General features: G+C 43.4%; 1 protein-coding gene across 8 annotated transcripts in view; it reads right to left on the bottom strand.

The window, feature by feature from the left end:
* LDB1 (LIM domain binding 1) overlaps window positions 1-25,161 on the bottom strand; it is a 390,551-nt gene extending 365,390 nt beyond the window's left edge. For 3 of the 8 annotated variants that reach the window (XM_085606422.1, XM_085606423.1, XM_085606424.1), the window contains exon 1: window positions 24,895-25,157. In XM_085606422.1, coding sequence (XP_085462548.1) covers window positions 24,895-24,919 — 25 coding nt within the window. In that variant the 5' untranslated portion in view covers window positions 24,920-25,157. Of the gene's footprint in view, window positions 1-24,513; window positions 24,585-24,894 lie in introns of those variants that run through there. The other 5 variants (XM_085606425.1, XM_085606427.1, XM_085606437.1 and 2 more) reach the window with 4 other exon arrangements.
* Between the last annotated feature and the right edge of the window lie 2,009 nt (window positions 25,162-27,170).

The raw sequence follows: 27,170 nt of genomic DNA, 5'->3' as shown, positions 1-27,170 counted from the left end.
CTTTAAATTCTGTAGTTATCTTGTCGTCTTTGCTGTGCTCCGAGACAGAGGTTAAATGTCATGTCTATGTCTTCTGACAAATTGCTGCTTTTATTATGTTTTTAACATGGGGATTTGTTGCAATACACAACAAAATGTAAATACCTGTAAATGAACTGTAAGCATTCAGCAGAGAGGAAAGGATAAATGAAGCACATTTTTTGTAATTCTGAAGTGTGATGAGAGCAAATATTTTGATATGATCAAAACACATCAAGACACTTTATTTGGTGATGCACAAACGATAAGTATTTGACACCCAATTTCCACATGTTCTCATTTGAGTGCAGTATAAGTTTATCAGTAAGACTGTATGTCTGTGCAAATGTATTGTCCATTTCAACAGAAAATATGCTGGCTGTAAATAACACGATGCTTTTGTTACATTAAAAAAAACGCCACCTCATGTCCATTAAAGTTAAAGGGGTCACAAAAGTTTGTCGTACTAAAACGTTTGGGAAGCACAGACCTAGTTGGAGTAGGAATGGTACAATCTATTAAAATTAATAACTCCGCTAAAGCCATGCCTTACAAATGGCAAATAAGCTCAATTTTTTTAAACTCAACTTAAAAAAATATTTACTTTTAGCCAATATAGAGAACCAGCAGACTTTATTCCTCTTATAAAGTAGGCCTGTAACGGAGGACACTAAATCATTAGTAATACCACAGTTCATACATTGTAGAATTGCGTTATTATCTCCAATTTAGAGGTGTCCATGCGTGCACAGACTTGGCACCAGATATTTGCTGCCAATCACCCTGGTTTTACCTTGCCGAATGTGGGATTACCAGAATGGCGACGCTGTGTAATCACTTCACCCAGAATATATTAAATTGCGTGAAATATGCTATTATAACATTGTCACACATTTCCCTAGGTAACACTTCCTGATGGTATGGATGGCTCCTTCGTGATGTGCTTTAATCCAGCGTTCTCTTGCTTTTCAAAACTTCACGGTTCGACCTCCATGTAATGCACAGACACTGGGGTCAGAGAACTAACAGTATCCAGCCACGACCCTCCAAGATATTATCCATATTGGTCCATTACAGACTAAATATAAAGTTGGACCAGCATTTCAAGGTCATTGGAGGGCACAGCTGAGTGTAGTCTTTGCAACACATGTGAACATGAGCAAAAGTAAGGTATTTCCAAATTACAGCTGGATTTACACACCACACATACATAAAATTGCCTGCAGCTGAGCCGGGTGCCCACGCTACAGGGACCTGCGCCATACATCATGCCACGCCTCCAGCAGAATGACCCATGTTTGACCACAGCCATGAAGGGCTCCTGTGATGGAATGTCTTGCTAATGAACTCGCACCATTTCCGATTTCCGCGCTGATGACACATTTCCGGCACAATGATGGAGCACCGGAAACAGCGTGAGCTGCATGCAATTGAAAACCCGATGTCCCAGGAATGGAAGGGGCTATGGAAATGTGTTAGATTAAGCGAGCGGCCCTATGACCAATCACGATTCAAGCCAGAGATTAGGAGGGATGCGAGAGCTCGCCCCCTCTCCTTCCTTTATGAAGCGAGGAGGCCCATTTCTTCAAACATCAATACGTGAAGCCTGATCGCCAGCGTTACCATCGAGATGGTGTCTGTTTTTTAGTGCCTGTTGGGTTGTGGATTGCGCATGGTTTCTTTATGTGTTGCAGAATTTTCAGGTAGTGTGCTTTAAATGGGCCGGTACTGTCGGTACGGAGTACCGGCACTTTTTTATTTTGGGAGGGAGAGTACCGGCACTTCTCAAGAGAAATGCTATACTTTTAATTGGAGAGCACTACTCAGGAACAAGCAGGTACTCTGATACAGAGTGCCTGTGCTTCTATTTTTCCATTTCAAGCACTGGGTAGTTCAGTTTCGTTCTGGTAAATCCTTGTAGAGGGAAATCTGGAATCAGATATCCCTGTGCACTTACTTCTCCATCCATTGAAGAAACATGTCCAATGTTCGTGCGCACAAGAGCAGACGCACCAAACCCGTAGTGGGCGAGAACAGTCAGTGAGTTTTAGAGCGAGTTGAATTGTATTGGAATTACAATCATACAGCGTTTACTAGCCCTGAAAGGTGGGCTGAAGTGCTTTCTAACTTTGTGGGAGAGCCAAGCCTTCCCCAGTCCGGTTTTGAGAGGGGAGGAACACAACACATATTTTACTTTCATAAGCACATTTTTAGAAATACATAATCTTAACATATATAGAGTTAGGAAAGGTTCTGGTGCAGTGTTCTTGCTATAAATATATATTAAGGTTGGCTACAGTGCCCCAGAGATTTATTACTGTGCACAATTAATTTTATGCGTGTGCTCGTTTGCCATCAAGTGCATTGTAGAAACACTGGATGCACAGAAGAAAAATGTTTCTACCATGGAAGTAGTGCCTATGCGATGCAACCACTTCTCTCTCCTTATAGTTTATTAAATCATACACAGGAGAAGGTTTTGTACAGTTCAGATACTGAAGTCATGCATTTTGAGGTTCTCTTAAATGCAATAAAGAAGAAAAAGCAGGGGAAGGGAAATAAAACTATTGCCTAGGATCACACAATATTGGTAAAAAGGGGAAGCCGGGATTAATCCCAGGTTGTCTGGTTTCACAATGTGCACTTCAGTCACTAGATGTATATGCTTTGCTTCCCCTACACCCACCATTCTGCCACAACCTCCACCGCCAAACTCCCCCTTCTTGACCGCCACGGTTATAGCATCGATGCGCCGTCTGTCACATTATAAACCAAACTTTGTGGCCCCTGGGAACTTGTATGTGAGTTCCCAAGCCAGACGTATGCTCACACTTCCCTCTGTCAAAGCTGGATTGAACACCAACAGAGTGCAATACTAGGCCACCATAATCTGATGTTGAAGACAACACAAACTATCAGGGCAGTGGCCACAACAATAGACAATTTAAGGCAAATTGCCTGAATTGAGCAGAATAGCACTGTTATGCAATGAACCGTCCAGTTTAACAGCAGCACATTTGCCATTAGTTGACCAGCTAGTTGATCTGTAGTATGTTAATGGCAAAATAAATGCATTAATTGCCATTTGCATGGGCTTTACCGTGAGGTTTCAATATTTCTTGTGGGTTTTAAGAAGGCCTTTTATTCTCATTTATCTTGCAAGCCTCTCCAATTTTTAAAATGTTTTCAGGACAAGCAGTTGTTAAGAGGACCAGATAAGACCAAATCCTCAGCAATTTCTAATTTTGAGCACCTACAGTTCATGACCTTTCACAGCCAGAATTGCCCAACAGTCTACTTTTACCCTGTTGATTTTGAGGCAATAATGTTTACAATATCACTCTAGTGTCTCCAATGAACGTTGTAGAGCAAGTAGGCCATTCCTCAAACACGCCATGTCATATCTATAGAAGACTAACTGGTGCATAAATAGCACCGGCCTTGGTGGGAAATTATTCGTTTTTTGATATCCTGCTTGCAAATCCGCCAAATCTCAAAAAGCAGTGTTGCCAGGAGATAACCCTGACTGGCACCACTAGCTAGTTATTATTTACAATCTCCACAAGAATAATCAAATGGTGAGCAGAAGTCCATTCAAAATACAACAATTGCAATCCTCTAGGACATTTTGACCAATGGTATTAACATTAGATTTAAAAACAATGAACCCACAATAGTTGGAAATAGTGCTTGGTCTTTCTTTGAAGCCTGTCTGAGCAAAGGAAAGAATGTTATTTACTTCTGTAGCCCACATCCTTTTTGTATGCCCTCTCTATGCTCTCCCTCGTTATAGGTGGCTTAGACCCATTTGTCTTAGGTTGGCAACCCGAAAATGTAAAGAGGCACTAAGGATATTGAGCTCTGATTGTTCACCTTATATTGCGGTGGCTGTAGCAACGTTTTTAGGCTGGTCCTGGATAATACGCACTCGAATGCTTACCCAATAACCTGCCAACTAGCATCTTTAATGTGACTAGATTCCTTTCAAGTTAAATGAAATATCAGCTAATTTTATTGTTTTATCACATCTTCGACAGAAACGATGGAGTCAATGGATTTCTTAAAAAGTGTAAATAGTTTTATGATATTTATTGTGCTGCATTTTATATACTAATGTGCTTTTAAGACAAACTGTCGAATAAAGCTTTTTGAAATTGATCGTTATTTACTTCACCCATTCTTGTAAACCCTCAAATAGGTCCTTTCAAGATTTTTTCCATGACAGCTCAATCACTCAACAGTTTCTCATGAGAATTTTGGGTCCTTTCATTGTGTCACTTAATAGGGGTGCCAGTTCACAATTCTTTTAGAACTGCCCTAGCCATAATATAACCACATTCGGGTCACACTTCCATACTGGTCTACTTTTCAAACAACCCACGCACAAAACTTAATCGACCAGTACATCCCACTGAAGATATCTGCAGACATTATGTTACATGCCCAAATACAATTTTTAGTAGCACTGGTCCAGCGCGCAAGCAGATTGTCCCATAGTTGACTTAAAAGATATCTGCATGGTCTAATGTATCAGTCAATATCTGTCCCCAGCCATGCTTTCCACAGACAAGCGGCCATGAGGTTTCACGCACAGCTATTTCCGCTGCAACCATCGTGACGTCACAAGCAGATTATGGTTTGGGACGAGGATAAGCATGCGGCATTGCATGAGAGATGAAAGTGAACAGCGCTAAACAAACATCTGCCGGTATCCTTAGCAACACACTAGAGAGAAATTCGAATGCACTGAAAATCTATTAAACCTTAAACCAATTCCAGCTTCACGATGCCCACATTTCCAACCAAATGTTGTCGTGTGTTAACGTATGCTTTAGGCCTCAGAGGAGACAGGCCAAACAAGTGCGTCAGTGTTACTTTGCATTGCCTTTGGAAAATCTCTTACAAAATGGTCTATAAAAAAAAATGCACATAACAGTGGAGAGATGTGTCATTCGCCTGACGACGCTGGCGCTTTAAATTTTTGGCCTGCCTTGGAAGAAGGTCACGTGACTTTCTGCTTGAGGAAGCAGCAGCACTGGCAGCTTCCAGTGGGAGATGGAGGAGGGGGAGGGAAAGGAAGAGGTGGGGGGAAGGGGCTGCTTAATGGGAGCAGCACTGAGCAGAGAGAGAGAGAGAGAGAGAGAGAGAGGAGGGGAAAAAGCCCGGTGCTCGTCACGGGCAGGGAGGGGCGCGGGATCATGATACTGTTACTGAACATCAGGAGCGTCTGACTCGGGGCCTCTGGGCTGAGGAACGGCAGAAGGAAACCTGTACTTAGAATCAGATTGGGGCCAGCTGCCCTCCTGCATCCTACGTGACTGGCACGCGCGCCCCTCCATGACGTGAGGGAGAGGTCTACACCAAGCAGCAAAGCGCAAGCTGTGGGCGGCGGGAGTTTCCCGGAACGCGCTCAGTCTGAGGTCACTGCCTCCCCGCCAGCCTTGCATGTCTCCGCGGTCACTCTCTCGGGAAACTGCAGGCAACTTGCAAGCGCAGGAGAAGACAAATGAGGACATTGGACAGAACTTAGGTGTGACCCCAAAAATGTACCTGTACCAACCTGTCTAGTGTACCTAGGAGAGAAATGTAAGAGTTCGGGGCGACACTAGCACCCGCTATTTGAAGTTCAATAAAAAACGAACGCATCTAAAGAACAAGATATTAAACGTTTTAACAGAATCGGACGTTCCCAATCTTGGCACTCTACTAAAATCAGTTAGCCACTTGAGAGTGGCTCAGAATGAGACTGTTTAATGGTGCGAGGCCTTGAGTTATTCTCATATAAGCTGTGTGCACAACCTATTGGCACACGTTTGACTCCAGTTTACTCATGCAGAATCCATCCAATACAGAGACTCTCATCTTGCAAGCTCTCAAAGTATGTGTGATGGCAAGTCATGGCCTAGCTCTGTGGGGCAAAAGACCAACTCCTGCGGTAAAACGTGTCATGGTTCACACTTATCTGTCACTAGATGGCCAGGTATCTGCTGTTTCCAAGACCTCCACTTTTTATTTGAAATTTCTGTGAATAAAATGTCCCTTTTTATTAGAGTCTCACAAGATCGTTGTGTCTAAAGCATTTATCCATCCATGCATTGATTATTGTAGTGGCTTTTACTTGGGGATGGTCAAAAGTGTTCGGAGTAGAATTCAATCTATTCTAAAAGAGGCTGTCGATCCATTTTTAAACTTCAAATTTGGTATTCAACCTCTGGCAAATGGAAATCTTTACACGGATTCCTGTTCACAGGATAATTATTATGCCGGCTGATACAATAGCACCAACTTGACCTGTGGCAACAGCCCTAGAAGATCAAGACCAGCTAGGACAAGAACACCTATCTCAGATGGAGTTCCCATTCTGTTCTCTCAGCAAGAATTTGTGCTCAACTAGCCAGAAATTAGTGTATACGTCTAGTATAACTAATACTGTCCCATGAGGACAGCCACAACCTCAAGAACACCCCAACATTAACACAGTAATGGCTGACGCGCAATCACCTCAAACTCAATCCCCTTAAAACAGAACTTTTTACTGATCGCTCCACCCCCCTCCACCACTAACATCGAAGAATGTCTCCCTCTTCTCTCCTTGAACTTCACACCACACACCATCGAATCCACCAAATCCCTAGGTATCACCCTAGACAAAGACCTCTCCATATAAGAACACATCAGGGCCAGTACTATAGGAGCCAACCTCCGGTTGCATATTCTTAGGGGAAAGTAAACATTTCCTCCCGCGGCTGACCTCAAAATTGCAAATCAGGCACTTATGCTTCTGAAGCTGGACTATGGTAGTGCTACCCTTGAGGGCCTCCCGAAAACCTCACTTGCTCCTCTTAAAGCCACTCTTAATGCAGCAGTTAGGCTTATCGCGGGATCAGAAAATGTGATTACTTTACACCTGAACTACGATCTGGAAATTGGTTACCACTCAAGGCCAGGATGAATAGTAAAATTGCTTGCATGACTCAAAGCGCTGCACCACAACACCCCTTCCTACCTGTTCCAGTAACTGACCCTTTTGGGTGGGAACAGATCCTCCAGAAGTACGAGCTCCTTACTGCTCAAGCCACGGAAATTCAAGAAAAAGAAAACCTACTACCGTTCCTTCTCTGGAATGGCCCCCAACATCTGGAACTCTATCCCCACCAAGATCAGATGTGACCCATCCATATCCTTTTTCAAGAGAGAAGTAAAAAACCTTCCTGTCCAAATAATTCCTCTCATTGACGACCTGGCAACGCCCCCGCTCGACCCCACCCTCATTTGTCTGCTGTCTCCTGTCACTCTGTAACATGCTGTAAGTCTTGGTCCTATGTTTCACTTCACCCCCCACCTTGTTACTCTATTCATCGCTACCTCGGGGGGAACACTCTGCCTCTTGTCTCCCCACCCTGCATCTCCCTTCCATAACTACTTCAGCACTCTTATGTACACTGTAAATCGTACTCTTCTGTGATTTATTGTCGATTTGTACGGCTATTTACACTTTTTGTTTAACTTTTATACCTCTGATATTCTGTTTATGTATCTCACTACTCATTGTTTACTATATATTCTTATTTTGCTCTCAATGTACGTCGTATGACTGATATTGTTCTACTTTGTAAAGCGCCAAGCTGCCTTGCTCGTTAGTGCAGAGATGTCATACACGATCACCTCCTCGGGTGAATCTATGCAGCTACTCTCCCTATCCTGGCAACTCCCCAACAGATGTTCCTCAGAACTTTGTGTTCAGGTATTCCTATTGGCTTTTGGGCACTTTTTTTTATACTATTGTTGTTGCGTATTATTATTATTGTATTTTTTTGGACACTTTATGTAATGTGCAGCTATTTTGTTCCATATCCCACTGTACTTAGTTTTCTTTTTTTATCATTACTAGATTATATATATATATATATACACACACACACACATACTTAGAGCATGCATTTAAGCAAATATTTCAAATGTCATCTGATAATTACATTTTATAGGATTTTAAAATTGCAATGATCTATTTATTACTTTTTAACATTTCTAATTACCATTTTATTAATTTATAGCCATTGTTAAGAGACGCAATAGAAATGTAAAGTATGTCATCACTCTCCATGGTTGAAACTGTTTGCACAGAGCACTTGTCACTTTAAAAGTTCAAAAAAATAATGTAGCGCTTGTCATGTGATCAAGGCTAGGATGGGCTGAAACGCGTAATGGCAGACTACAAGAAATAAAATAATACATGCACTCATTTCGAGGTCCGTGGCCGTGTTTTGTCCAGATGTTATGGCAAGAAGTGGAAGAATTGGACATATATATATATATATATATATATATATATATATTATATAATATATCATGTTATTACTGTTGGGCTTACTCTGTAAAGCACTCCGATTCCTTTGAGTCATGTTCACGCTCTACAAAACTCTCAAATAAATAAATACTGCCAGCCACAGCTCATCAGTGGTTTCTCGGTTTTTGCCCTCTGTGGCAGCCTCAATCCGGATTGGTTGGAGTCCAGCTAAGCATCCAATACCAGGTTTTTCTACAGCTAAATCTGGAGGGGTTGTGGCATAACACAGCTCCCCACCCCCTGTGGTGTGGAGGCCCCAGGCCCCCACCCCCCCTCTGCACAATACTCTGGCTGTAGAGCTCCTGATTAAGTCCAGTGGGGCCCCCCTTCAAGAACCTTGCAGGGGTGGCCCTCAAGTTTCATTACGCCAGTGGGAGGGGACCTTCTATTACCACTGCAACAATGAATGGATTGCAATACCAGCCTAATCCATTCCAAGTGAGGCATTGTTAGATCAAGCTTTCAAAGAGGCATCTGACTACTGCATGCTTTAAGGGTGACAGCATTTTGACTTCCTGAAGATAACGGTTCATTATTCTGCAAATTATATTTTGTTTTTATTCCAACATTCAGGCTTGGCACAGGCCCTAGATCAAGTCAGAGCATCCTTTCACCTCAAGCTGTCACGCAATTAACATTCTGTATTTTAAAGACACGGGTTCCTAAACGAAGCACCTCCATCCAATTCCAATAAGCATCACTGTTGCAGCTGACTGACTGCACTGCTTTACACAAGGACATGTTTGCAACAATTTTTTATGGTGTGGCCGTGACAAACCAGGAATAAAAACACAGGAGCTGTATCGGCGGACAAGCGCTACCATCAACAATGGTTCTGTGCTGCAGCGGGTTGTCTCTTTTGTTCAAAACTTTGGTAAAGGAAATATTTATCAGTGAGTTCAAAAACTTCTGACTCCTCTGCCCTGCACTTTACAAAACAGGATGACAAGTCCAGCCAAAAGAAAACTGGTGAGCTCTCAAGGTTGCCAGCGTATGCCCATTGTTTTTAACATATATATAGAGCTGCTACATGATCTTCCGGATAGTCGCGGCCTGGGATTTCACAGCTGTGCTGACAACTCCCAGCTGTTTATCCCAGCCAGTGGGAGGCAAGAACAAGACACAGTGCTTAATTAACACGTTAACGCCATCAAAGAATGCATGAACCACAGCTGTCTGGATCTGAATGCTAGCAATAGACCTGCATTTAGATTGTCTGTCCTTAAGGACTATATGGCTAAAATATTAACAATTGTAAGTTTAATAAACACGGGAAAGAGACGTTACCTCTCACTAAGGCAGCAAACTACTAGGAGTCTATTTCTATAAGAAGCTTACTATAAAAAAAATGACTAAATCAGCTAAAAATATAATTTCTTTTTAAAGGACATGTGCAACGCCGTGCCCTTACATGAAAGAGCAAAAATGGGCATCTTGTGAATAGTTATTGGGTAACCTCGTAACGATTACAGTAATAGAATACTTGTTAGTGCCCCTCGAAATCTCATTGGCTGTACTTAGAGGATTCAACATCCTGCAGCAGGATCAGTGGCTGGTTTGATCAGATATCACCCACACATGATGACTGCAGTGGCTCAATAGCAGAGATACTGCTTTAATGTTAACTGGATGTATGGATGTCGGCCACTGAAAAAGCTCTGTACATGAGCGTTACAGGATCAACTTCTACCGACCCACTCTTTTATATCAACTTCAGAAATGTAAACAGAGATCCCTTTCTTCAAGGAGGACACTTTTCAGGCATTGCTTCTTACAGCGATTTGAGTGGGAAATTTCAAAATAGGACTAAAAAGCCTCTTATTCGATGATGAATGACCACCATGACCCATTTTTGTGGCGGCGAGCCTCTGCACAGGGGACGGTTTACGCAATATAAGTCCTGAGACAATCCATTCACAGGAAGAGGATCAGCCTTTTTGAATGCTAACTTTTCCCACAGATTGCCTTCCAAAACATGGACTCTTACAACTTCCTCCTTGATCAAAAATAATGAGCTTTTGTTATGGGACCAGAGCCTCGCTTTTTAAAGTGGTTCAGTCATCCATTTCAATTTTAAAAAACATAGTCCCTCTGTCAATTGGGAGACTAGCACAGAAGATGGAACCTCTAGTCCATAGGTACTTGCAAACATTTTCCAGGGGGGACAGAAAGGTTGGCCTGTCGTCTGACCGAGGGCTACATTGATGATAGCAGGGTGGCAGGTGTTTTCGGTGTATAATAGCAACCCAGGCCACCCAGAGGGTGAATGTAACAACTGACTTACCTCTTAGTTCACTATTTACATTGTTGCCAAAGTTGGGGGAAGCATGAATGCTTCTAAATTCATGTTTGCAACCTACTTCTCAATGCACTGATATTCCAGGGTGAAACGCTTCTGCATGATAAAGAAATTCACTTTTTTGGATATTTGTAAAGACTTTCACATTGTTTTCACGTTTGTTGCAAGATGTTTTTATAAAAGAATGTGTTCCTAAAATTAAGTGGTGCAAGACAACTTTACTTCTTTTCTTTTACTTAAGTTAATAATTTAGTTTAGTTGGAAAAACATGCTTGCCCCTTGAATTAACATCTTTCAGAATATTAGTGCTCCCTAAACTAAACAGCAGCCCAATGCTGCTGTTCACAAGGGCCATACTTTTGAGTGTCACTACTCTAGCCAAACATTCATTTACTCCCTCAGAATGTTACTGTATCGCTGTCTTTACTTCTGCAAACCTTGTTTTGACTTCTTTTTCTGTGAACTGAGTGTGTGCGCGAGTACACACTTGAAACAAAGTAACCATGATAAAAAAAGAATGCTATAATCTGACCTGCACTTTATTCTTTAGAGTCTATCTGCAAGTATGTGGCCTTAAAGAGATATACAGTTATTTTTAATAAGATTTTCCCACTCAGGTGTTGAAGCAGGGAGGGTACTGAGCAGTTTTAACCCGAGTTGCCGGCACGACCCGTGGCACTTCAGCATCTTCTAAATTGTGTTTAGTATTGTTATTTTTGCAGTTTAATTGGCTCGCATTACATGACCGTCAGTTACATTACACAAGGTCAGATTCATTCGTATGCCTTTTTAGCCACGGGAAGATGAAGTGATTTGCCCAGAATCACGGGTTGTTGAGTCAACGCTGGGATTCGAACCGGTTCCCCAGTTCCAAAGTCGGCAGCTCTGACTTTACAAGCTCAGGTGCGTGCAGGTGGTCAGAGTCCAGCTGTAGTTTGTGACTTCAGTAGGGGCGCGCGGGAGGCGCGTGCTTGTCTTGATTGATGCATTCTCTTTTCTGACGGGTTCACCTTTGTAGCACCTGGACTCGGCTCAGGTATGTTTAACCATTCACTAGTGCGCGTCCAGCAAGTTGTTGACAATTCCGGCGAAAACCGTGCCAGGCGACGGTATAAGTAGGCCATTCTAAGTATTCATCAATGATTATTTGGAGACTTACACGGAAAATGTAAAGAGAGCCGGTCTTTTATCTGTTACTACATCATTTTACGTTTTCGATGTTGTGGCCGTTGGAAGGTTACACAGACACCCGGGATTCAGCGGGCGATAGAAGTCTGCCATGCCTACAAGAATGCCCATTTCTCAGTTAATTCTCGACAACACAGCCCCCACCTTGTAGCCTATTCTGTAAAAACGTATGCTGCCCTCTATATGCCCCCGAACGTCAGAAATTCATAAACTGTTGTAGTCTCCCCCCAATTTCAGGGGAAGAGGTACTTCCGAGCATTCAGTGTACAGTCTGCGAATTCACATGTATCAGTGCTTTTCCACAGCTCATCTCTCACCACCACTCCAGTCGCATCACAGGCTGCACGCGCTAGGATACTCCTATTAAACAAGCATTTGCAATGCAATAGATCTCGAATTTACGGGAGTCTGAGCTATTTGCATTGTAAATGACAATGCCTTTTATTTAGGTGTTGTTTTTAAAACAGATAAATAAAAGGCATTGTCATTTACAATGGCAATAGTTTAAACTCTCACAAATGCGAGACTTATTGCATTACAAATGCGTTCGCGCCCTGCTATAAAAAGAAAAGTAAAGTGTTAGGAGAGAGCGTGTCCTGCAGCAGGCAGGACAAAGCTATTTGATAAAATAGTGCTTGGAGCTGTAATCAAAGCCTACCGAGTAACAAGACACGTAACAGGGGGTGTCCTCATGGGAAATTACAAAATGAGACAAGGCGGTACTAAGGAGGGACTACTAAGCCTATTGACCTATCAACAGCCACAGTTTACAGTGGACAATGACACAAGCTAATGAAAAATATGGGCAGAGCTTCAAGTCCCTATCTGAGTACAGCATGCCTGCAGAGCAGCACATGCGCTGCCCAGGCTCGACTTAAAAAATGGCAACTGTTATGCAGCCTTTATAATCTGGAAGAGTGTCCATGACTCTCATATCCCCTCCGATTGTGTGCGCGAGATTACATTTAGAAGACTCTTCTCTCAGAAATAGTGGTTTAAACCATGTATTTTAATTTTAACCTCAATCTCCCCTTCTGGGGATGTGGGTCTCAAACAAAAGTCACTTCTTTAGACCTTGCCTTCCTGGCAACAGTGGTAATCTTGTCCACATTTACCCAAGTAGTTCTCTGTGTCCCTCTTCACTCCAACATCCCTTTACACTCCCTGTGGACTTTCACATTGTGAATTCGAGTTTATATTTACAGTTTTAAAAAAGCAGCTTTTCTGAAGTCTTTTACACCCCACCCCTCATCCTTTACTATTATTCAAACCCCTGCTGTGCCGTGAATGGGCATTGTAAACACATTATTTTTAATAAAGAAAACCAGCAGCTGAGAGATTGCCCTTCCTGAGTAATGTCTTGTGGAGCTGGATGCCAGGGATAGCCCCCTCGACTCCCCGGCTTCTGATGACAAACGGCAGTGTGTCCCCAGGTGGCGAGGCAGACAAGGCCATTTTTCGGAAGTTGAAGAGAGCAGACACATGGAATCACTCTTGGAGTGCATTTCAAACCTCCTTAGGGTTTGGAAGAAATTAATAACTTGTCCCTGGTGAGGTCACCGAGGTCGGGACGGTTTTTCTATGACAAAGGAGATCCCTTGGAGAGTTCTGTTGGAAGCGTACCCTCTTGCGCTTGGCATCAAGTTGGTTGTTAGGGTCTTCGTGGCAGATACTGTGCCCCTCTGAAGAGTTGTGTATTTTCATTCTGCAAGATCTTTATTCCCAACCTTAGAACACTTATCGGCACAGCGCTGGTGACACTCACCTCACCTTCATCTGGACAGGTGCCAGTATCCACTTTTGCAGAGGACTCCAGTAAGGGGCCACATCTCATGCCGCTGTATGATCTGCATGGGAGCGGGAGCCACGATTGATAACTTGGTATGTCGAGGGGGTGATAAGCTTCACTCTAATGTGAATATCTGCTGTGGTGGATCATGAGTGTGGCTTTAGTTGTATTCTTTATTAAAGACGTTTAGACATTCCTCTGGATAGTCACTGTAATTTGATAAGGAGTCGGACAACCACGTTAAAACGAGCAGCTTTGATGCTAAGCAAGTTAGGCCCACGGTCTCCCATCAGCGGATGTCCACCCTCTTGGCTGCCCAGTTGGCCCCTTCCATCACTCCTACATAGGATGGTTGCAAATCCAACACGCATTTAGAACAAGCTGCTGTCTCATGTTTACACCCAACCTCTCTTCATTAATGTTTTTTGTTCGAGATATACTGGTGCATTATGTGATAAGATACATGTGTAGCATTCAGTTCAGGAGTGCTTCAGGATTAAAGGGAGTCAGAACAGGAGTTAGATCCTGAAAAACTGCAAAGGATGAGGTAGCTGGGTCCAGATGTGGTGTCCTTTAAGGAGCTCTGGCACGACCTGCATTCAGTGTCTGTGGCACACAGAGGAGTAAAGTATACATGTCCTGGCAGTGCCTAACATGGATCGAGGAAGGTAGCTACATGAATGTGGGTGATCTCCCCACTTGCTGTGATCTGAGATTTACATAGTGGTTAGCTCTGTAGTCCCTGCTCCCCCACCCCAGCAACCCATGTGCAGCTGAGAGATTGAAGACGCTGCTTTCCGTAAGCTCTGGAGATGTCGAGTTCATACACAGAGAGATGGTGAGACTAGAGAGAAGGGGCAGCGCACAGCCTAAATAAGCGTGTGGAATTCTTGGACAAACCAGATGTGGCCATAAAGACCTCCCTGAAGAGAGTTAGTGATGCCCATAAGGAATTTTCCAACTTACTACAGTGTGCTGCTGCCAATACAATACACTTAGAAGCTAAGATTGAAACAGTATGGAACAAGCGGAGAGTGCCTATTGTTCGTGCCACAAGCGCATCCATCGCAAAGAGGCAAGTGGAAGATCTGGAAAGTTGTAAGGACTCAGTATGGTCATAATTTCCAATTATGAAGAGACAAAAGCCGCTGGTCAGAGTTACAAGGGTATTCAGAGTCATTAAGATAATGGCGGAACTGCGATGGTCCCACAGAGAGACGCGGACAGTGAAATAGAGTATTATGGGCAGCTGCATGCAAAAGCAGAATCTTTGTGGTAGATGCTAGAACCGCCGGGCATTCTTTAGGTGTGTGGTGCGCCAAGGAGCGTGTGGTGGGCACCTTGGAGCTGAACCACTCCCGCTTCTCCCTCTCGTCCCCGCTGTCCTTTCGAAGGTACAGAGTTTAAATCCCCGATCTACAAAAATGGTTTTTACATGAGAGTTATATTGAAAAGCAGCGTATCTTGGCCAAACTGTAAACAGCAGATTCCATGCTTACTTTATACATTACTTTGTCAGTTTGTTTCCAAAATAAAATTCTATTGGAAACATAAAGTAGAAAGCTCAGACCTCTGTTTCTAAACTAGTCTACATTGACTTACAGGTGCCGGGAGGGAATAGAAAAGGTGCAGATGGAGACACTGAACATATGTTTTGTGGTTTTAAAACAATATTCTTATTGAAGATTTCAAATAAGTTAATCCCTACCGTCAGACCAAGCATCAAAAGATATTTTTTTATGATTTAAGCACGCACTATATATGGCAGGATGGTTATGCGACCTCAGCTACACTTGTATAGGTATGGTCAGTGGGATTGTTACTCTGAAGTAATGCGTTTGTGTTAATTTTTATGTGTCTTGGTGCTGTAGGAGGCCCTAACTTGCAGACTGATATCTTGAGCCCTGGGGGTTTCCCTGTAAAGTAACCATTTAAGGGTATAGGATCAGGGCACGAGTCAGGCGTACACGCGGATGAACGGCGTCCACCCACTATTTGCACAGGGTGAACACCATTCACCCTGCCAAGAATTTGGGCCCCACTGAATAATGTGCTGACCTCGTCCTGGTGTAATTTCCAAACACTGGGACACTTTCAGCAGCATCTACTTGTTGTCTGCTTTCCATCTGCAACAAGCAACAACGTGCAGGCAGGGATGGAGCTTTCTTATTTAAAGCTCCTGTTGGGCCCATAACAAAAGTCGAGTTTGAGGGGACATCAGGCCTCCTTTTGTTGAGTCTTAGCTGGAAGCAGTCAGGAGCCTCACACCTGATGCAAATGAAGGCGATGGGAAACAAAGGCTCACACCTTGTTAGCACTTCAAACATACTTAAGAGAGGCAGCTTTTCACTTCAGTCCCTGTTTAGGAGATATGCATGCACTGTAAGAATGTCAGGTGTATTGGTCTTTCCCAGTATTTACACAAAGCAAATTGCATTTGTATACAGCTTACTACACCTGAGGAGGCGTTGAAATAATTTAAGTACCACTATTTTTTCCTGTATAGCCCTACTCATCCCAATGAAGGGTGTCGGAGTGCTTTACATCAACACGTGCATATTCCATGTACAATACATTATATAAGTTTGTAGATGAATGTACAGGATGTGTTACAAAAAACTGAGAGATTGCAAGGTGTAGAAGTCACATATCATCTTCCATAGCTCACTGTGCTATTATCCTCGCAATGCACTCAAGCGTACACATGATAGACCTGCTAAACATATATGTGAGGGTTGTAGATCTGATGTCACTTCTTGTGATGCCACTTCCTGTAAAGTCGTGGCTTGTGATGCCACTTTCTATGATGTCGATTTCTGTGATGCCATGTGTGATGTCATGCGCCGTGATGTCACTTGCATACTGCCCAAGTTAGTCCCCCCACTTCTTTTTTTAGTACTTGTGCCCTGGGTAGAATTAACACCCTTACTAGCAAAATAAGAAGAATGTGTAGTTCAACATTAAGTGTTTTCTGCCTTTGGTCCTGTTGGCAACAAAAGATGTAAATAAACAACAAATGAATACTACAAGCACAACACAGGAGCAAGAGGGAAAGGCGCAGTGCTCCGTACTGCATGTAAAACTCCTACCCTCCATGCCAGATGTTTGGAAAAGCCACTTAGATTCATTGTTAATTAATTTATCTTACTGGATATTCTGAAATTCTGTCGTGGATTTGGCCTTTTTCTAGATACGCTGGACATCACTAGTCCCTCAACTGCTGAAGCATCCATAAAAATCCGAAAATTGGCGCATAAGCTAAAAATGGGTCCATTATAAAAATAAAAAAAACTTGGCTGAGTCTCAAAAAAGACAAGCTCAAAACTGGCCACCAAATGCATTTTAGAACTAGTTTAAAAAATCTTGTCTAGCCCCAAAAGCCCTTTTTAGAGTCTATCCAGGCTGTTGTCTCCAGGATAAATACATTTGGGACCAGAAAATCAAGATTTGATTTCCATTCCTTCTTTTGAAAAACAAAGCAGAAACAAACCCAGGAGTGTTTGGGTCTGTGTCGCCTCAATCAGGTAGACCCAGTCTCCATTCTGCTACCTGGCTGTCACTGCTCATGGTGCTAACCCGACAATCCCCAATCCCTCCACTCTCACACTGTACCTAAAGAGAAGGATCTGGTATAGTGGTCCAGAAAGGCCCGATTCATACAAGCATTTCAGGATAACCCCAGAACGTCTGAATGAGTTCCTCTTAGGATCATTGTATGTAAATGTATCGTGTATGGACACCTTGAAAGTCCGACAACGACTAAATATGGAGGCTCAATTTATTGTGAAGAGAAAAATACTTTAGGAGTTCGAAGTTGAAAAAAGCAGTGTATGCCACTTAATGCTCCAACTGCTTATTTCTGTTCCTGTCCTCTGTTCGCTCTTCCTGGCCGCCTTACTCACACACCAGTTTTGTCCCATCTTCTCTCTTATCTTCTCTCTTGTCTTGACTTTGGAAGTCCTCTTCTCCCACCCAAGCATCCTAGGGACGAGAAACTGAATGTGCACCCTATACATTTCGATGGAACTACGGCCAGTCGCAGTCTGTAAATGAAATGGACTGGAAGGGATGTTGAAGGATGCTAAGAGGAGTTTATCGAATGGAAATTAATTAATAAAACTGCCAGAGATAAAGAGTCAATCTATATTTGCAGAGGGCTCAATGACCAGAGGGTTACAGGCAGGGTCACACAAGAAGGAACAGATTCATGTAAACATAAGGCCTTACACCCCTCCTAGGATCACAGGCAGTGCAAAGCAGAGAGGCTACAAGAAGGGTCCGAAGTCCACAATAGGTAGATACTCTGGACATACACACACTAAAAACAGAAAACATGCATAGCGGTGAAGATGCGACATTAAAGTTGGAACAGAAAGCAAACATTTTTTTTTGGGGGGGGGGGCTTTTACATAGGGTGGGTATGTAAGGGCAAAAACATCTCACAGCGAAATACAAACTGGTCATTATATGGAAGTTCAGAAACATCTCACAGTGAAGTACAAACTGGTCTTTAATGTAAAGTCAATGAAGCAAAGCACGACTTTAGACGACGTCATATGCTGTGGTGCCCAATGGCCTCCATCCTTGGACATTATAAGGCTACAAACCAAGCCCCATCGCACTTGGGTATTCTGTCGGGTTTTTGTCTAGCAGGCCTAATGAGAAGCTTCTTTCTGAATGAACACAGCTGACACACTTGAATCCCATGGCACCAGCACACGGAGCGTACAGTCAACGCCTCCTTGTATCCTAATGGGAGCAAGCAGCCACGGGTGGGCTAGGCTGGCAACAGATCGAGAACTTTCTGACATCAGAGCGCGCGGCCCTTTGACTTTGCCTGCACGGCTGCGTGAGGCACGAGCTAAAAAGGAGTCGCGCGCTCCTATTGTGAGGACTGAGCAACGCATCTCTTCCTCGGGCTGGGTGAGTCATAGGAGCACCGCAGATGGCGTGTGACCGAAGGCCACGCGCGCAGTGCCCATGAAATGATGCACTGACAGCACCGGGGAGAAGTAGGGCGAGCATGCAGCTGGCAGCCAAGGAGGCCACGGAGGAAGCCACGCAAGTGGGGGGCCTTTCTGACAGACCCCAGGGCCGCAAACGAGGAAACAATGTCACACGGACTCCCAGGCTCCTTTCACTGCCATTGCTCAGGGCTCCTGCACAGCCACCAGGAGTGCAGTGTTAGTCCCTGTTCTGCGATAGGTCTTGCATGTTTGGTAATGGCCAGTGTTTTTTAAAGATTTTTGGGTATATGACCCACATGTCCTGCAAAAAAAAAAAAAGGTCAGCGCTGACTCAAAAAACAAAGCATGGGCCGATGGAATAAATTACAACAAATAGATTATTAATTTCCATATTGACTATATCGCTCAAACACCTCTTTTCCTGAAACTTTAGGGTGCACCACTTATGGCCAGGTCATGTTCCAATGCCGGGTATTTTTGCCCTGGAGATGGGTAACTTGGCCCCATTCTTGAACCGACCGGCACAAAAAAAGCAGATTTTAAACTGGTTTGTGAGTGGTAATGTCGGTTTTCCATTGGTCTTCAGGGCAGATACTCATGGTATCGACCTCAAAAGGATGAAACGGTGAGTGGCAAATACCCAAATGTGGTGTAAAATTGCCTGGCATCAGTTCAGTGCCGATCAAGCCCTCAGAGTTCTCTCTGGGCCTGCCGGCATTCCAACGCATGATTTGCAAAAGCAGAGCCAGCTAAATTGATAACATTAAGTGTTTTCACAACACCACTTAACGGTTTTCCGAGCAACCTTTCTGGACTTTGAAGTTAGCCTTTGTACGTGCATTTTTATTTATTTTTTAATAAAAAAGTTGGCTTCTCCGTGATCTTTGTGGCACGAAATGAAGCCCTACAGCTGTGAGCCAGCCCCAGAGCATCTCGCGAAGAAGGATGCAACAGGCGTGTGGCTGGTACTAGTTTCACTCCACGTAACACCAAAGTGCCACCTGCACAGGTTTATAAAGCATGCCAGTTACACCGCCCGAGACAGACTCAGGGACCCCTGGTTACCCCCATTCACTGCTGCTCATCAGATTGAGTATGTTGTGGCGCCGGTTTCCATGCACGTACTCTTGCCTTCAATTTTACGTACAGTTACGGGTGCCCTCAAACAGGAAGAGGACAGCTACAGGACATTTTGCACTGCTGTGATCGACAGCTGACAGCACTAAAGAATATCTTGCTGTCTACCATGCAAAAATTGCAAGTGGAGAATGCAAACCAGTGATTCTTGTTCGTTGCAGTACAATTTCTCGAATACAACACATAAGATATGCATGTTTTACGAATATTAGTACTCACTTATAGTAAACAACAGGTAAATAATAGTGGCGATGGATGCTTCAATAATGTTAAAAAGGTCAATAAATAAATTAATTAAGAAAAGGGCTATCTTAACAAGGTTGTGGTTGAAAAAAATGTCAATCCTTAAGCTGTTGGCTAATACATTTAATAATCCTATTTTCAAAAAAGACATTCCATGTACCCGAGATTTGTCCCATTTTCGTACAGAAGTGGGTGTGCACAGAGAAGATATGGGTTGGGAGAAAGCAGCCTGGTGCTTTAAGCAGCTACTACACGTGCAGGGTATGCTGTTGCTGCAAACTAGTGTAGAGGCACAAGAAACACAATACTTTAAACAAAAATTAAAACGAGACTACTAAAGGACTACAAGTGATGGTAGAACTTAATTTGCTTCTTAGAGCTCGTAAATACAGAATAACCCACACCAGGCACACAATTTACTGAAAAATTATTGCAGAATAACAGACCGTGAAACTCTCCAAGTTGGGCAAATACGCACCCTCATTAGTCAGTTCTTGGAGATGTGTCAAACCTCAAGTGAAAGACTAGGCAAATTGTTACACGACTGACCAATCACAATATTCCATCTTCAAATAGCCTTTTTAGAACAACTTCTGCACCACTCGCTTCAAATTGCCAAATATGGTTAATAACGTGCGCAATCACCATTCACAATTGTCTCAATCCAGGATTAGTGATTGATGGCGAAGTTAGCCCAAGAGCCGGTACCAATCACATGTTTAGCATGAAACAATCGCAGTTTGTGGTTTCATTGTACCAATTTACAAAACTCAAGCAACAGAGAGGGACATGCGCATGACTATGAGCAGGGTACACAAAGTGGAAAAAAACCAATACAACAAGTGTGGAAACACTTCTGGTACACTGAGGACAAGTTGAATAGTAACTACTACTGGGGTAGAACCCGTCTATAACTAAGAGTGAGAAATGCTAAATCAAAAGGCGATTGTAGCAGTTCAGCTGGGGGTCTCCAAAACCCCTCCTGGTCAAAAGACTCCGTTCTCATATTGCTCCAGAAATGAGTTTTAAAGACCAGTACTTAACAATCTGAGATGGATAGATTGACACACTCTTACTTATATGTATATGTGTATAGATAGATAGATAGATACACTCTTACTTAATGGGAACAATAACGCAAAAGGTAGTGCAGTGATTTTCAACCTGACTTTGCGTTTAGCATCAGTTTTACTTTTAAAAATAAAAGGCTGGTGCTAAAATACATGTCTAAACATCAGAAATGAGGTAGTAAAGGCCACAAAAGCACATGAAAATCAATTTTGCCTTTTATACCATAAAAGTGTGAACTGAGTCTCCCAGAGTGTGTTTGCATCAAGGCCTATGGCCTCCTCTCAGCTCACAATCATGAAAGATATTTTCAGCACATATGTAGAATTTACTGCACAGACGCAAAAGCAACAATATCTCAGTAGCCTGTGCAGGCGTATTACTGCAGCCTGCTCTATCTGCACAGATATCAAACAATTATTTATCACACCTCAGGCCACAACCAGAAATTCAAAGCTAAAAGTTTCAGAAAGCAAAACAGAGTGGAATAAAAAGCAATTGATGCTTCAAAGAGGTGAGACACCACTTCAAGGAGGTGAGACACCAGCCTTGGGGCCACCTGTCAGCTTCACTTCAACACCATGGATAAGTACAGCCAACAGAAATGAATTCCAATAAAGTCAGCAATACTTGTCACCAATGTAGATCCAGAGGGCTGATATCCACAGCAGATTTTCAGGAGATGGATGTACATAATGGACATTCGCGATATTTCTTGAAATGCCGGCAGCGTATAGCATTTTCTTAATAATGATAACATAGTGGAATTAAAGTTGCCTTTCACTTCACATCCTTGTAACTCTTACCACAGCGCGGAAGCTTCGGCTTGACCCCATTCTGATATTCACTGCTGAATGGTGCCACCATGGAGGTTGGTGAGTGGAATCAAAGGTAATCATAGTAGGGTTGTATGGCACTCAATCAATGAAGCTAATCTACAGCATGACTTATGCCGAGTTTTAGATGGGCAGAGCCTCAATTTAACAAGCATTGGCAAAGCCAGTAGTTCTTTAACATGGCAAAAAAATGTGAACACCGGTATTCACAAATTCTGTTTATGCACATTCCACGCACAAATGCTGTTTATCACACTAAAGGGAGTCCTGTTGACTTGGACTGTGCTGGGGAAATGTAGTCAAAAAATGATTTATTTCAGTATGGAATGCATAAATACATGCAAACCTTTGTCCCTCTTCTATCCCTCTCCTACCCTTCTCAATCCAAATAACTAACATCCCCCACTCAAATTACTTTCATATTTCACTATACTAATTTAACACGAATTCTTTTATGGGTTCCGGAGTAGCATGCTACTTGCCAAAAAAAAGCGCTTCAACACCCCATCAGGGGTAACAAGCGCTATATAAATCCAAACCATTCCCCTCCGCTATCCTTTTCAATCCAAATAACTCATTAATATCCACCACTCAAATTACTTTCATATTTCACTATACTAATTCATCACTAATCCTTTCTGGGTTCCGGAGTAGTGTGCTACTCGCGAAAAAGCGCGTTGACGCCTCGTCAGGGGTAGTAAGCGCTATATAAATGCAATTATACACATCTGACTGGACACCCAACTGCCCAGCTTTGCAATTAACCACATATATAGTGCAGAACACAAAATACTTAGGAAAAAAATGTTTTATGTCGTCAGTGATGTACTGCATCGTTATCTTGGTATGTCCACTAAAGCTAAAATGAAATCCACAGGTCCCCATACTACATTTTTATTTTCATTTTATTGACACATAGCTGCCACGTGCCCCAGTGTTGCATGCAACAACTTCAGCCAGACCTGCCATTTAAGTCAACAGCACTTCTGGGACTTAAGAGATATTTAAAATGCTAAATATTAAGTTATAATTCCTATAATAACACATGACGCTGGGTAAAAAGCCAAGACAAGAGAAAGATGTCACATAAAACAGAAGGTGTTATGACAGACGCGTCCTCAGTTAATCCCACACAATAAATATAGCACCAGGCTCTGCAAACATGCACAAGAAAACAAGAAAAAAAGAGCCCAATTTCTTATGGCGGCATGTTGGCTAGGAGTCGTTTATAAAAGTCGTGTTCTTTTCTTTGCATTCTAGTACTTATATCTCACCTTCACTTCTATAAATTTCACACTATAAATCCAGTTCGCAAAGAAAAAAACACAAGTCTGGGTGAGCCATTCGCACAAGAATCGGTACCTCTAAAAAAAGTTACCACAGAGATGCGATGTGGTGAGCATGTCGACACACTTTTCCAAAAATTACAAATCGCCGGGTTACCAGCTGACTCTGCCACTAGAGACATTGAGAGGTCTTTCCCGTTTTATTTGTTGTTTTGAAAACCCCGTTATATTTGGTTCTCCAGTCCCACTGAAGTGAACCAAAAGTGCAACTTCCGTAAGGCATCAGAACGACCAGGGCTGGACTGCCCTGTTGTCATGACAGCATCTCCTTACCACAATGGATGCTGATTCTGCAATACTCCATGTGTAGCAAAATAGACATCACGCACTATTTGACCCCAGAGACACCACATGCGCGTTCCCTGTTACATTCGGAGGCCAGCAACAGCGTCATACTTGCTTCTCAAGGGCTAGCGTACGGCGAAGGACTGGAATTTACAGAAAGTTAACACGCTGTGATATAGCGCGCAATAAGAATTTACACAGCGCTTTCTAACCCTGCTGAGGTGCCCCAGTCCTCTTCCAGACCACCGAACACCAAGGTATCAAGGACAATGCCAGGGGTATCAAGCTGAATTCCTACCCCTACATGACACCGATTCTCAGAGCTCTCGCGTTTCTCATGTCCATGCATGTGTAGCCCATCGAGGCCACGATTTTTTCTTTGCATTCTGGGACTCGTAGTGAGGACTTCAAAATGGGATATGAATACAAATTTAGGATGCAAAGACAAAAAAACGTACTGGTCAGCTATTCACACTTTCAACTGGAGAAAGTGACTCTCTAAAGTTTTACAACAAAGTAAACAAGTGATAAAACACAGCTCACAGGGGCGAACGACCCCCATCCTGTTTTCACTGTCCCCAATGTATTTCAACGTGTCACTGCGACAACATGTTTTAAAGTAATGTTTCTCAAACTTATGCACGAAGAGCGCATCGTCTCATCCAGGCACGGTAGTTTTCCTTGGCATTCTGGTATTTGCAGTCCTGTTATCTCAGCAGCCCTACCGGGGTACACACACCAGAATGCAAATTGGATCCTATGAGGACTGAGCTACTCGTGCGTGGAATCTGGAAACTTGGAAGCCCTGGTGTGAGGTAGCGCTGGCAAGAACGCCTGACACTGAGTAACTCGGTCTAACATGTAAACAAACTCACAGACGGATGCGCTCACGGGCTGCACAGCTCACAGTCAGCGCTGCACAATGCGGGGGCGGTTGGGTGGTTTCTGGGGGTAAAAGACTAGACCCACCCACCCACCCCTAGACCCAACCTCAGAGTGGCAGTAAGGGTGGGTGCAGGAGCGGTGGTACTGCTGCTCAGCGGCGGACACAGCATTCCTCCAAGCTGGGTCAAACGAGCAAGCGTCCCAAAATTAGGACCAACCAATCAGAGCCTCCGATGACCCGGGGTCAAAGTCCAGAGGCACTTCTGATTGGCTGACATTTAGGGATTCTGGGTATTTTTGGTCCCCCCCAGACTTCCCCAAAAGGATCAGCTAAAATAGCCTAGCGGTGCTGTTTTAGGACGAGAAAAAAAACACACGGCAGCCCGTCCTCTTCAATGGAGTGACAGGAGCCCCCCTGGCGCCCGCGCCGCCCCATACCCATTCCTAATTGATCGTAAGTTAATTGAGGTAAAAATGGGCACTTACCAGGGCATGCGCAACCCACTGACATCTTCACATGCCTGGCTTGGAGCAGAGAGGGTTCGGGGTTCCCAGCGTGCAGGGTCCTGGCATGAACTGTCCTTGCGAGCAGCCTCCGGGAGGAAAAACAAGCCCCCCCAAACAGCAGAAAGCGGGCCTCCGCGGAGGCAGGAAGAAGGAATTTTATTCTGTCTGTGTGTGTGTGTGTATATGTGTGCGTGTCTCTCTCTCTCTCGCTGGCTCCCTCCCTCCCTGGCTCGCTCGCTCTCTCGGCTGGCAATGCTGTGGTTTATTAATATGCTAATTGCAATGCGAGTGGGAGGAGAGAAAGCTTGTCAAAGTGACCTGAGTGAGAGAGCGAAAGGAAGAGAGAGAGATTCGGCTGAGGGAATAACAAGCATGTGACGCAGATTTTTTTTTTCTTTTTTTTTTTTTTTTAAAAAAAGGGAGAGAAATCTTTGACATGGTGATTGTCCTTTTGATAGGTAAGACATGTTTGTTAAGAATAAAACACAGGGAGGCAGAGAGAACGGCGGAGGGAGATGTGTGCGCGCGCGTGTCCTGGGCTGGGGCTCGCTGCATCAGCCCATGTTATTCGCGGCTCCATACTGCTGTTCTAACAGAGGCTGACAGACAGCGCGCGGGGAAGGCAAACTACATTAGAGGAAGCACGCCTGCCACAAGCCCCCGCGCGCGCCGATGCTGGCTGCCTTTGTTTTTTTTCTAGTACACAGGGAAGGCTCCCTTGATGCGCCAGCCCGTGTCCCCTGTGTTTTATTCTCCTTACCACACACTTCAAGGGTGAGAGCCAGGTGACTGAAATCCAAACAACAGACCCTTTTTCCGGCCAAACCTGTCCGCATGGAAATTCCAGTTGGCCAGTTGAACCGACTAGTAGGGTTGGTGGAGTATTCCATGCCGGCTAGGCACGTGCCACTCCATTAGCAAATAGTTGAATTTTCTTTATCTCAATGGGTTCAATAGAACTTAACAAAGATGACAAACTTTCAGCACGCAGGAGGTTGTTGATTGAAAGTCTGAAGACTCAAACGTGGAGCTCAACCAATATGGAGGCTCCTTGCACCTCAAGCAGGTTGCTGACATGTTTTTTTTTTTTTGGGCAGCACGTGCCCTCTTACGGAAACATTCTAGTTGTATGTTTCAACTGTCACTTGGTATGTAGTTGTGTCTGTTGGTTTCCTTAGATAGTATTATTTTATCAGTTATAGCTCCCTTATGTTTTCCTCTCTTAACCCATGTAGCCCAATGTGTAAAAACCGTGTGCCTTAAGTGGGTTCACATTTGAAACTGGTCGACCTAAATTTCAGTCAGAGCCGCCACTGGGAAATTTAGCTCCACATGATTGAAACAATGGGAAATGTTAGTTTAGCCAGACTCACGCAAGTTTGACAAGTGGGTGATCGTGGAAGAAAGCCCAAGGGCATCGCTTGCACAGGTGGTACCTTTGCTCCCGATATCTAACATTTATGAAACAGGTGCCTTTTTACAGCTTTGGTCAATAGGCATTTTACAGACTAAGATTCCAACTTTTTTACTATGTTAAAATTGTTATTAAATGCATTGATAGCAAGATGGATTGGAGTCCCCTTTCTTATTCGTTTAATGCTGATATGTATTCCACAGGCCAGAGATAAATAAAGGTGTCTCTGTAACACATTATTTGGAACACATATACTAAGAAATGCACATTCATGGACTAATAACTACAGGTCAAAGGTGAAATTCCATGTTATTACCAAAGTACAGTATAACCAACTAGAGAAAACACTGCTTGTCATCTCATAAAAGGCACTTTACAACGACTTGACAGAAAAACAACTCTGAAAATAGTGCAAGGCTTAACCAGTGTGATTTTCCTCATTGGTTCTGGTTAAATAGCTTCACTTATAAAAACTAGACTTAACAAAGCTGCATGGCTTAAAAAGTGCAGACGCACTGAGTGTAATATTTACCATGGTGGAAGGAGGGGAGGAGCATCATACCCCACTTCTCAGTACTTCAAGAGTTATGGCCCCTCTGCACACAGTGTAATGGTGATAAACACCATAGTACTCTCTGCACATATTGTCCGAATGTTATGTTTTCGTTTTAAAATCTCATCGAGCGGTCCATTTCTCACATAAGGAAAGGAAGTAGGATTTTCTCATTCTACTACAACCCAAACACATTGATGCAGAAGGGAAATTCAAGTTCACATTTTATTACATTTAGTCAATACCTACCGTCCTCTTCAGGGCTTGAGTCAAGTTTAGACGCCGTCT

This window comes from Triturus cristatus, chromosome 1_2 (assembly GCF_964204655.1).
Source record: "Triturus cristatus chromosome 1_2, aTriCri1.1, whole genome shotgun sequence".
NCBI classification, from domain to species: Eukaryota; Metazoa; Chordata; class Amphibia; order Caudata; family Salamandridae; genus Triturus; species Triturus cristatus.
Note: the sequence above shows the minus strand (reverse complement) of the source record. Positions and strands in the feature narration are given on the sequence as shown.